At 44.0% G+C, this 12,563-nt stretch overlaps 1 protein-coding gene across 4 annotated transcripts in view; it reads left to right on the top strand.

The window, feature by feature from the left end:
* Positions 1-12,563, top strand: part of LOC106594732 (protein sidekick-1) — a 438,074-nt gene that overhangs the window by 330,159 nt on the left and 95,352 nt on the right. For all 4 annotated transcript variants that reach the window (XM_045713026.1, XM_045713029.1, XM_045713028.1 and 1 more), the window contains 3 exons: positions 375-578; positions 1,978-2,099; positions 5,701-5,837. In XM_045713026.1, coding sequence (XP_045568982.1) covers positions 375-578; positions 1,978-2,099; positions 5,701-5,837 — 463 coding nt within the window. The remainder of the gene's footprint in view (positions 1-374; positions 579-1,977; positions 2,100-5,700; positions 5,838-12,563) is intronic.

Here is a 12,563-nt window from a genome sequence, read left to right as displayed (position 1 = left end):
GGAAGACAAGACAAAACCAATGGAAAATGAACAACTGATCAATGATGGCTAGAAGACAGGTGACGTCGACCGCCGAACACCACCCGAGCAAGGAGGGGCATCGACTTCGGTAGAAGTCGTGACAATATGATTATTGATCATTAACAATAATCTCTCTCTCTCTGTCTCTCTCCATCTCCATCTGTCTCTCTCTCTCTCTCTCTCTCTCTCCTCCATCTGTCTCTCTCTCTCTCTCTCTCTCTCTCTCTCTCTCTCTCTCTCTCTCTCTCTCTCTCTCCCTCTCTCTCTCCCTCTCTCTCTCTCTGTCTCACTCTCCCTCTCTCCCTCTCTCTCTCTCTGTCTCACTCTCTCTCTCTCTCTCCCTCTCTCTCTAGGTTATGTGATATTGTGGTGTGTTTCGGGGTCAGGGTCGGGGGTCAATGCGTCCTGTGAGGAGCGACCTCTCTCTAACTCTACCCTGCAATACAAGGTCACCAGCTTGACCTCTATGACATCATACACCCTGGAGGTCGCTGCCATGACAGCGGCAGGAAGAGGCGTGGCCACCACCTCCACCATCTCCTCTGGAGTCCCGCCAGGTCAGACAACACACATCCTCATCATCATCATCACATTCCATCATATATATGAGACGTCCACAGCATCACAGAAAGAGAGTGAGGAGCTCAGAAGATTCCATTAGCTTTACCTCCGCTGATAAAGTGGCTGTTACTGCACCGGCCATGATTCAAAAACACACACACACACACACACACACACACACACACACACACACACACACACACACACTGGAGTCACAATCATGTAGAACAGCTTAGACAAACAGTCTCTGTGTCTGTGTCTCTGTGTCTGTGTGTCTCTGTGTCTCTGTGTCTGTGTCTCTGTGTCTGTGTGTCTCTGTGTCTCTGTGTCTGCGCGAGAGAGAGGAAGACGTTGGACAAAGGCCAAGTTGCAGTCGTTATTACCCCTGATTAACCACAAATAGCTAAGTCATTATTACCCCTTATTAACCACAAATAGCTAAGTCATTATTAACACTTATTAGCCACAAATAGCTAAGTCATTATTAACACTTATTAACCACAAATAGCTAAGTCATTAGAGAGAAAAGAATAATAGAAAAGAGAGAAACTAAGGGAAACAGAATAGAGGCAGAAAGACAGAGAGAGAGAGAGCAGTTTGGCGAGAGACAGAGAGAGTCAGAAAGAGAGGTTCAGAGAGAGACAGAGAGAAAGAGTGAGGTTTGTAGAGATATGGAAAGAGAAAGAGAGAGAGTTTCGGAGAGAGACAGAGAGAAAGAGAGAGTCTGAGAGAGACAGAGAAAGAGAGAGTCAGAGAGAGAAAGAGAGAGAGGTTCAGAGAGAGAGAGAAAGAGAGTCAGAGAAAGAAAGAGAGTGAGGTTTGTAGAGATAAGGAGAAAGAGAGAGCTTCCTGGTGTGTCCTCTAACCTGTTGGTGTGTCTGTGTCTCAGTGCTTCCTGGTGTGTCCTCTAACCTGTTGGTGTGTCTGTGTCTCAGTGCTTCCTGGTGTGTCCTCTAACCTGTTGGTGTGTCTGTGTCTCAGTGCTTCCTGGTGTGTCCTCTAACCTGTTGGTGTGTCTGTGTCTCAGTGCTTCCTGGTGTGTCCTCTAACCTGTTGTTGTGTCTGTGTCTCAGTGCTTCCTGGTGTGTCCTCTAACCTGTTGTTGTGTCTGTGTCTCAGAGCTTCCTGGTGTGTCCTCTAACCTGTTGTTGTGTCTGTGTCTCAGTGCTTCCTGGTGTGTCCTCTAACCTGTTGTTGTGTCTGTGTCTCAGAGCTTCCTGGTGTGTCCTCTAACCTGTTGGTGTGTCTGTGTCTCAGTGCTTCCTGGTGTGTCCTCTAACCTGTTGGTGTGTCTGTGTCTCAGTGCTTCCTGGTGTGTCCTCTAACCTGTTGGTGTGTCTGTGTCTTAGAGCTTCCAGGTGTGTCCTCTAACCTGTTCTTGTGTCTGTGTCTCAGAGCTTCCTGGTGTGCCTTCTAACCTGGTCATCTCCAACATCAGCCCTCGCTCCGCCACACTAAGGTTCCGCCCCGGCAGCGATGGGAAGACGGTCATCTCCAAATGGATCGTAGAAGGACAGGTCAGTATTTCACTGTTACTGTAGATATGAAGTTAGTATCCAGCTAGAACGTTTGTACATTTAACTAAATCCAGAGCAGTAATTTCACAGTTAGCTACAAAGCTAATATTAGTAGGTCATCCCTGGACCTGTATATACAAGGAGTATCCAGGGCCCAAAGAGTCTCAGAGAAGGAGAGCTGTTACAGAATCAGATGTTTACATCATAGTGAATACTGTTACATGGACAGGGTAGGATCTGATCCTAGATCAGCACTGGGGCCGTTACAGTATGTTATTCCGTTCTTCTGAAATAGACTACATTTTCTCCATGTTTGGTATTTGGTATTTTATTAGGATCCTCATTAGCTGTGGCAAAAGCAGCAGCTACTCGTCCTGGAGTCCACACAAAACATGAAACATAATACAGAATGACGTAATACAGAACATCATTAGACAAGAACAGCTCAAGGACAGAACTACATACATTTTGTAAAAGGCACACGTAGCCTACATATCAATGCATACACACAAACTACCTAGGTCAAATACCATATCATGTTTCTTTAGACTTGTCTAAAATGAATCATGGATTTATTGTGACGACTGGGCTATATAACATGGATTTATTATGACGGTCTGGACTATATAACATGGATTTATTATGACGGTCTGGGCTATATAACATGTATTTATTATGACGGTCTGGACTATATAACATGGATTTATTATGACGGTCTGGGCTATATAACATGTATTTATTATGACGGTCTGGACTATATAACATGGATTTATTGTGACGGTCTGGACTATATAACATGGATTTATTGTGACGGTCTGGGCTATATAACATGTATTTATTATGACGGTCTGGACTATATAACATGGATTTATTATGACGGTCTGGACTATATTACATGGATTTATTGTGACGGTCTGGACTATATTACATGGATTTATTATGACGGTCTGGGCTATATAACATGGATTTATTATGACGGTCTGGACTATATTACATGTATTTATTATGACGGTCTGGACTATATAACATGTATTTATTGTGACGGTCTGGGCTATATAACATGGATTTATTATGACGGTCTGGGCTATATAACATGGATTTATTGTGACGGTCTGGACTATATAACATGGATTTATTATGACGGTCTGGGCTATATAACATGGATTTATTGTGACGGTCTGGGCTATATAACATGGATTTATTATGACGGTCTGGGCTATATAACATGGATTTATGATGACGGTCTGGGCTATATAACATGTATTTATTATGACGGTCTGGACTATATAACATGTATTTATTATGACGGTCTGGACTATATAACATGGATTTATTATGACGGTCTGGACTATATAACATGGATTTATTGTGACGGTCTGGGCTATATAACATGGATTTATTATGACGGTCTGGGCTATATAACATGGATTTATTGTGACGGTCTGGACTATATAACATGGATTTATTATGACGGTCTGGGCTATATAACATGGATTTATTATGACGGTCTGGACTATATTACATGGATTTATTATGACGGTCTGGACTATATAACATGGATTTATTATGACGGTCTGGGCTATATTACATGAATTTATTATGACGGTCTGGGCTATATTACATGGATTTATTATGACGGTCTGGGCTATATAACATGGATTTATTATGACGGTCTGGACTATATAACATGGATTTATTGTGACGGTCTGGACTATATAACATGTATTTATTATGACGGTCTGGGCTATATAACATGGATTTATTGTGACGTCTGGGCTATATAACATGGATTTATTATGACGGTCTGGACTATATAACATGGATTTATTATGACGGTCTGGGCTATATAACATGTATTTATTATGACGGTCTGGACTATATAACATGGATTTATTGTGACGGTCTGGACTATATAACATGGATTTATTATGACGGTCTGGACTATATAACATGTATTTATTATGACGGTCTGGACTATATAACATGGATTTATTGTGACGGTCTGGGCTATATAACATGGATTTATTATGATGGTCTGGACTATATAACATGGATTTATTATGACGGTCTGGGCTATATAACATGTATTTATTATGACGGTCTGGGCTATATAACATGGATTTATTGTGACGGTCTGGGCTATATAACATGGATTTATTATGACGGTCTGGGCTATATAACATGGATTTATTATGACGGTCTGGGCTATATAACATGGATTTATTATGACGGTCTGGACTATATTACATGGATTTATTATGACGGTCTGGACTATATTACATGGATTTATTGTGACGGTCTGGACTATATTACATGGATTTATTATGACGGTCTGGGCTATATAACATGGATTTATTATGACGGTCTGGATTATATTACATGTATTTATTATGACGGTCTGGGCTATATTACATGGATTTATTATGACGGTCTGGGCTATATAACATGGATTTATTATGACGGTCTGGGCTATATAACATGGATTTATTATGACGGTCTGGGCTATATTACATGGATTTATTATGACGGTCTGGGCTATATAACATGGATTTATTGTGACGGTCTGGACTATATAACATGTATTTATTATGACGGTCTGGGCTATATAACATGGATTTATTATGACGGTCTGGGCTATATTACATGGATTTATTATGACGGTCTGGGCTATATAACATGGATTTATTATGACGGTCTGGGCTATATAACATGGATTTATTATGACGGTCTGGGCTATATTACATGGATTTATTATGACGGTCTGGGCTATATTACATGGATTTATTATGACGGTCTGGGCTATATAACATGGATTTATTATGACGGTCTGGGCTATATTACATGGATTTATTATGACGGTCTGGGCTATATAACATGGATTTATTATGACGGTCTGGGCTATATAACATGGATTTATTATGACGGTCTGGGCTATATAACATGGATTTATTATGACGGTCTGGACTATATTAGATTGGTTTATTATGACGGTCTGGACTATATTACATGGATTTATTAGACTTTTTTAAAAGTAGATGTTCCAAAGGTCTACATCAGTGACTTGTAGGCTGTGTGTGGAAGCCAGGAGATGCTAAATGTGTTTATGTTAATTACCGGTCAATTACTGTGAGACCGGCAGTTATTTGCTTGACAATCCCCGGCTGACAAAATGTCATGACCGCCACAGCCCTAGTCAGCACTGTGAGACTCTATAAACATGGCCCCTGATGTTTCCTGCTTTTATAACATACTTTATTAAATTAACACTTCAAAGTGATGTTCTAACTGATGTTCTAATTTATGTTCTAAGTGATGTTCTAACTGATGTTCTGATGTTCTAAGTTATGTTCTAACTGATATTCTAAGTGATGATCTAACTGATGTTCTAACTGATGTTCTAACTGATGTTCTAAGTGATGATCTAACTGATGTTCTAACTGATGTTCTAACTGATGTTCTAAGTTATGTTCTAACTGATGTTCTAAGTGATGATCTAAATGATCTTCTGATGGTCTAAGTTATGTTCTAACTGATGTTCTAAGTGGTGATCTAAGTGATGTTATATTCTGATTGCATCTTCACCTATTGCGTTCTCCTATAGGTGGTGAGAGAGAGAGGTGGAGATTGGGATGGGAAGGAGGAGGAGTGGAGAGTCGTGTATGAGAGAGAGAACAGAGAGAAGCAGCCTGATGTAGACACACTGGAAATACCAGACCTCCTCCCCTTCACACTGTACAGGTAGAGAACACACACACACACACACACACACACACACACACACACACACACACACACACACACACACACACACACACACACACACACACACACACAGCCTGTGATGTATCATATGCCATATGAAGTGATTCACTCCTCTGGTTTCCTTACCCTCTTTCACACCCTGCACTCTCTCTTTCTCTCTCTCTCTCTCTCTCTCTCTCTCTCTCTCTCTCTCTCTCTCTCTCTCTCTCTCTCTCTGCATGCTGGGAGTGTTTGGTGCATGCTGGGAATTGTTTGAGCAAGGGAGTGCGTGTGTGGTGTAGAGTTAGATATTCAGAACTTTCTTTAGGTTTTCTCTTTCTTGGTGGCATTCTTTGTTTTCTTCTGTGCATGATTAAGGTTATTATTTTTATTTGTTTGTTGTGGTAGAATTAAGTATTTTGTTTTCGTATCGAAATTACCCTGTTTTTGGCGGGGATGGCAGCCCGAATGGGGATGCCGTCCCTGTCACTTCGGCACGGCTTTAGGTGTGTTACTGAAGCTACTGTCACGGTGGAGGAGTTTCTGGTCGCCGTAGGAGAGAAGGTAGGATATGAGAATGTTGCTTATGCGTCACGGATGAATAAAGCGGTGGTGGTTTTTCTTAAAGAAGAGTGTCTTGTTAATCGTATGGTTGAGCAAGGCGTACTTCTTAAAGGAATCTTTATTCAAGTTACGCCGCTTTTTTCTCCGTCAACAAGGGTAACGATTTCAAATGTACCGCCGTTTATTCCAAATGAGCTATTGGAGCGCGAGTTATTGCGCTTTGGGAAGTTTGCAAGTTCAATTAAGGTTCTCCCGTTGGGTTGCAAACACCCGGCGTTGAAACAGGTTATGTCTTTTCGGCGACAGGTGTTTATGTTTTTGGACTCACCGGAGCAGACTTTGGAGTTAGCGTTTAAAGTCAAGTATGACAATAGATTGTATATGGCTTATGCTAGTACGGGTAGTCAACGGTGTTTTGAGTGTGGGGATGTTGGTCATAAGCGACATGCTTGCCCGAAAAGGGAGAAGGCAGAGGGAGGGGCGCAGGTGGTCCTCGTAACGCCTGGGCCCACTGATGTAGGGAGAGGTGGGCCGACAGCGGTAGAGCAGCCACAAGCACCTGCTGCTGAGGAACAAGTTATCCATGTTGAGGACACGGAGTTGCAACTTGTGTTAGAGGGAAATGTTATGCAGCAGAAACATTTTGTTGTAGAAAGCAAGGATAGATCTGAAGAGCCAGTTCCTCAGACTGGTGAGGAGGTGCCCAGTACGAGTGCTGGGGTACAGGAGGGGGTTCATATGGAGCTAGTCTCCCAGGTAGTGGAGGAGATGCCCACTATGAGTAACGGGGTACAGGAGGGGGTTCATGTGGAGCTAGACTCCCAGGTAGTGGAGGAGATGCCCACTACTAGTAATAGGGTACAGGTGGGGCTAGTCTCCCAGGTAGTGGAGGAGATGCCCACTACGACTAATAGGGTTCAGGTGGGGCTAGTCTCCCAGGTAGTGGAGGAGATGCCCACTACGAGTAATAGGGTTCAGGTGGGGCTAGTCTCCCAGGTAGTGGAGGAGATGCCCACTACGAGTAATAGGGTTCAGGTGGGGCTAGTCTCCCAGGTAGTGGAGGAGATGCCCACTACGACTAATAGGGTTCAGGTGGGGCTAGTCTCCCAGGTAGTGGAGGAGATGCCCACTACTAGTAATAGGGTTCAGGTGGGGCTAGTCTCCCAGGTAGTGGAGGAGATGCCCACTACTAGTAATGGGGTTCAGGTGGGGCTAGTCTCCCAGGTAGTGGAGGAGATGCCCACTACTAGTAATAGGGTTCAGGTGGGGCTAGTCTCCCAGGTAGTGGAGGAGATGCCTGGTACGAGTGATGGGCTGCAAGTGGGGAGTGATGAAAGGGATGTGTTAGAAGTGAGTCAGGGGTCTGTGGCCTCAGTTGAGGAGGAGCAGGATATGGATATCTCTATTGGTATGATAGCAGCTGGTGACGACTCAATTTATGATCTAGAGGAGGTAAATAGGTTTTTGGATCAGACTTTTGGGAAATCTGTCAAATTGGCAGAATATTTTGATGTTGATAAGTTTGTGAGGTCAGCTGTGATGTTACAGAAGACGGTGGGGTTAGACCAGTTAAGTGAGAAGAAGCGGTTTCGCTTGAGGAAATGTGTTACTGCTGTTACAGCAGCAAAAGGTGCTGGGAAACGTGGTCAGGTTAAGAGAAAATTTAAACAATGATGATGATCATGCTTCATAGGGATGTCTTCTTTTTTCTCTTTGGTTTCTCTGTGGTTTCTTCTGCTTTTCCTTTCTCTTTTCTATATGGAGGTACTAAGGGTAGGTTCTCTCAATATTAATGGTGGAAGGGACAGGAATAAGAGGGCTTGGGTATTAGAAGTAATAAAACAGAAAAGGCTTAATGTAGTTTTTCTACAGGAGACACATAGTGATGAGGAAAATAAGGTTGACTGGGGTATGTGGTGGGAGGGGCAGCATATACTCAGTCATGGTACTAATTTCAGTGCTGGGGTGGCAATCATGTTTTCTTCAGGCTTAGGGGTGACTGTGGTATCTACAACAGAGATTGTCAAGGGACGGGTTTTATTGGTCAAGGCGGAGGTTATGGGGTTTTTGTTTGTTTTTTTGAATGTTTATGCTCCTAATGAGGGTACAGAGCGTATTGCTGTATTTGATCAAATAAAGGAAACTTTAAGACAGTGTGACCAAGAGGGTTGTATGGTTTTAGGGGGGGACTGGAACTGTACAGTGGATTTTACTGTTGATCGCACCGCTGAAGAACCTCACCTGCGGTCAGCCACTTGCCTGTCTGGTCTACTAACTGAGTTTGAGCTTTCTGATGTGTGGAGAGTCAGGAATGCAAAAGTTAGGCAGTACACATGGCTAAAAATCAATGAAGGTCGTGTCAGTGCAGCAAGGTTACAGGTTGTATATATCTGATCACTACTGTAGTAGGGTTGGAAGATGTGACATTACTCCTGTGGGTTTCTCTGATCACCATTTTGTTACTGTTGATATTCATTTGTCCTGTCCACGAAGGTCATCACCTTACTGGTATTTTAATGTTAAATTGTTACATGATGTCATGTTTTGTGAAAGGTTTTTGTTGTTTTGGGAAAAATGGAGGGTTACAAAAGGAAATTTTGAGTCCTTGAGACAATGGTGGGAGGTTGGGAAGGCCCAAATACGATTATTTTGTCAACAGTATACTGATCTGTCTCGAATTGAAGTCAAAGAGACTATCAAGGCCCTTGAACAGGACATCAAATTTATTGAATTGAAGCTGCTCACTCAGAATGACCCTGGATTAGTCATGAATTTACAGGACAAGAGACATGAACTGAGATTGTTTCTGCATGAAAGAGTGAAGGGTGCCTTGATTAGGTCTCGTTTCGCTTCCCTCAAGGATATGGATGCTCCTAGCGCTTTCTTTTTAACCTAGGACAGTCGACACTGCAACGTAAACAGATGGTCTGCCTTCGTCTCCCTGATGGGAAGGTGACCACGGATGACAGTGAAATGCGTCAACATGCAGTGGATTTCTACTCTGCCCTCTATAAGGCGGAGGATTGTGACTCTCTGTGTACTGAACAGTTGCTACACGGTCTTCCTCAATTGGGACCTGAGCAGAGAGTCGCATTGGACTCTGACATTACACTGCAAGAGCTGTCCACAGCAGTTATGCAGCTCTCAACAGGCCGAGCCCCTGGCATTGATGGTTTACCATCTGAGTTTTATAAGCACTTTTGGGGGTCTATTGGGGAGGATTTTTATGAAGTGGTGTGTGAATCTTTTAATGAGGGTTCTCTTCCTGTATCCTGTCAACGTGCGGTGCTTTCATTATTGCCAAAAAGGGGGATTTGGCTCTCATAAAAAATTGGAGACCTGTTGCGTTGCTGTGCGCAGAATATAAAATTGTTTCTAAATGTCTCTCAAACAGGTTGAAAGAGTATTTGGGATTGTTGGTCCACAAGGACCAGTCTTACTGTGTACCTGATCGCTCTATTGTTGACAATTTGTTTCTGATAAGAGATGTTTTAGACATTTGTAAACTGTCTGATGTAAATGTGGGTTTACTTTCGTTGGATCAGGAGAAGGCTTTTGACCGTGTGGACCACCAGTACTTGTTTAAAACAATGAAAGCCTTTGGGTTTGGGGATGTTTTTTTGTCGTGGATGAATTTACTGTATGCTGGGGCCTCGTGTATGGTGAAGGTGGGGGGTGGTTTGAGCTGCCCAATCCCTGTCCAAAGGGGCATCAGGCAGGGATGCCCAATTTCAGGGCAGTTATACAGTCTGGCGATTGAACCAATGCTTTGTTTTTTAAGAGCGAGGCTTACTGGTTTCTCTGTGCCAGGTGTAATGAAGGGTCCCACGATAGCACTGTCTGCGTATGCAGATGACGTGACAGTTTTTATTACAGGGGCTGAGGACGTTAAAGTTCTCTCAAATGCTCTAAAGGTGTATGAGGGGGCCTCCTCAGCTAGAGTCAATTGGGGAAAGAGTGAAGCGCTGTGGGCAGGTAATCTTCAGACTGGGTCAGCTCCATGGTTACCAGGGGGGCTTCAGTGGGGCAGAGATGGGATGAAGACTTTGGGGGGTTTTCTAGGCTCTGATGTCTTTCAGAAAAGAACTGGGAGGGTGTAGTGGAGAAAGTGTGTGCCAGACTGTCAAGGTGGAAATGGGTGCTGCCCCAGCTGTCTTATAGGGGAAGGGTACTGGTAGCTAATAATCTTGCTGCCTCTACCCTGTGGCACAGACTAATGATTTTACAGCCACCAAAGGGTCTGATTCAAGAGCTTCAGAGGACCCTTGTCAATTTCTTCTGGTCTGGACAACACTGGATTAAAGCTGCAGCCCTGTACCTGCCACTACACGAGGGTGGGCAAGGTTTGGTGGATATTTCCTCTAGGATCATGGCTTTCCGGCTTCATGCAGCCCAGAGGCTGTTGTACAGAGACGGTTCTAGCTGGGTCGACACAGCCTATATATTGATGAGGAGAGTTGGCTGTTTGGGCTTAGATAAGCACCTTTTCCTCTTAAAACTGGAGGGGGGTGATTTGCCTGGCCTGACTCCATTTTATGAGTCTGTTATGCAGGCTTGGAGAGTTTTTGTGAAGTCTCGTAAGGCCGGAACGCCACCAGGGATGTGGCTTTTTGAAGAGCCTCTTTTTCACAACACTGCCATCCAGTCCCGTGTTCTGGGTTCAGCTAGCCTACGTTCATGCCTGTTAGGCGTGGGGTGTACTAAACTGGGTCATCTGATGCGGAACAGGAATAGATCGTTGGAGGAGCTGGGAGAAAGAGCGGGGATCAGATCATCTCGCCTACTGAGGAAGGTCGTCGCTGAAGTCTGTGACTCCCTGCCAGTGCTTCATCTGCAGTATGTGACTGACATTTCCAATTGTGATCGGTGGAAGGAGGGTCTGGATTATGTGTTCCCTGCACTGATTGTTAGTGCTGCAGCGGGGGCATTCGTGGAGGACGTGGGGATGCTGCTTTCCTTCGATACCCCGGAGCTGGGGGAGTTCAAGGAGGTGGGAAAGAAGGCCATGTACAGAGTATGTGTAAAGGTGTCCCATGCATCTTCCCTGGAAGGGGTCAAATCGACGAGGTGGGCGGATGTGCTTGGTCCAGGTGCCTCTCCAAAAGGCTGTTGGCGATCACTGTACAAACTGCCTATTGATAAGAGGACAGCTGACCTCCAATGGAGGATAATACATGGAGCTATAGCCACTAACATGCATCTGGTACACCTGGACCCTACTGTTGGGGAGGGGTGTCCATTTTGTGCTGAGTCTGAAACTCTGGCACATCTGTTTTTACAGTGTCCCAGGTTGGTCGGGATGATTGACCTGATCACAAATTGGTTCTCAACGTTGGGAGAGGTTTTTCTTCTCAACTGTATATATATTTGGGCCAAAGTACAGGTTCAGTCGAAAGGGTGTAGTTGTGCTGCTTAATTTTGTGTTAGGGGCAGCAAAATTAGCGATATGGAAGACCCGAAAGAACAGTATTCGGGGACAGGGGTCTGTTGATGTGGTGGGAATGCTGGAGGGAATGTTGGCAGCGAGACTGAGGGTTGACTTTGCATATTATAAACTGGTCAACAATATTGATCTGTTTATGAGTATATGGGGTATTCAGAGGCTGTTGTGTATAGTTACTGTGGAGGAGGAATTGGAGTTGTGTTTTTAATTGATGTGTAACTGTGTTTTTTTTGTATGAGTATTTATTGTATGGTGGGCTCCCAGACCCAATAAAGATTATTTAAAACTCAAAACTCTCTCTCTCTCTTTCTTTCTCTCTCTCTGCCCTCTCTCTCTCTCTCTTTCTCTCTCTCTGCCCTCTCTCTCTCTCTCTCTCTTCCCTCTCTCTCTCTCTCTCCTCTCTCTCTCTCTCTCTCTCTCTAGCCCTCTCTCTCTCTCTCTCTCTTCTCTGCCTCTCTCTCTCTCTCTGTCCTCTCTCTGTCTCTCTCTCTCTCTCTCTGTCTCTCTCTCTCTCTTTCTCTCTAGCCTCTCTCTCTGTCTCTCTCTCTCTCTCTCTCTGTCTCTCTCTCTCTGTCTCTCTCTGTCTCTCTCTCTCTCTGTCTCTCTCTCTCTTCTGGGAGTGATAGTGCGTTTTCTCATTCCCCCTCTTTTACACAGAGAAACATATTACTGTTAGTGTGAAACTGCATATCTCTCTCTGTGTGTGTGTGTGTGTG

Source organism: Salmo salar, chromosome ssa02 (genome assembly GCF_905237065.1).
Source record: "Salmo salar chromosome ssa02, Ssal_v3.1, whole genome shotgun sequence".
NCBI classification, from domain to species: domain Eukaryota; kingdom Metazoa; phylum Chordata; class Actinopteri; order Salmoniformes; family Salmonidae; genus Salmo; species Salmo salar.
Note: the sequence above shows the minus strand (reverse complement) of the source record. Positions and strands in the feature narration are given on the sequence as shown.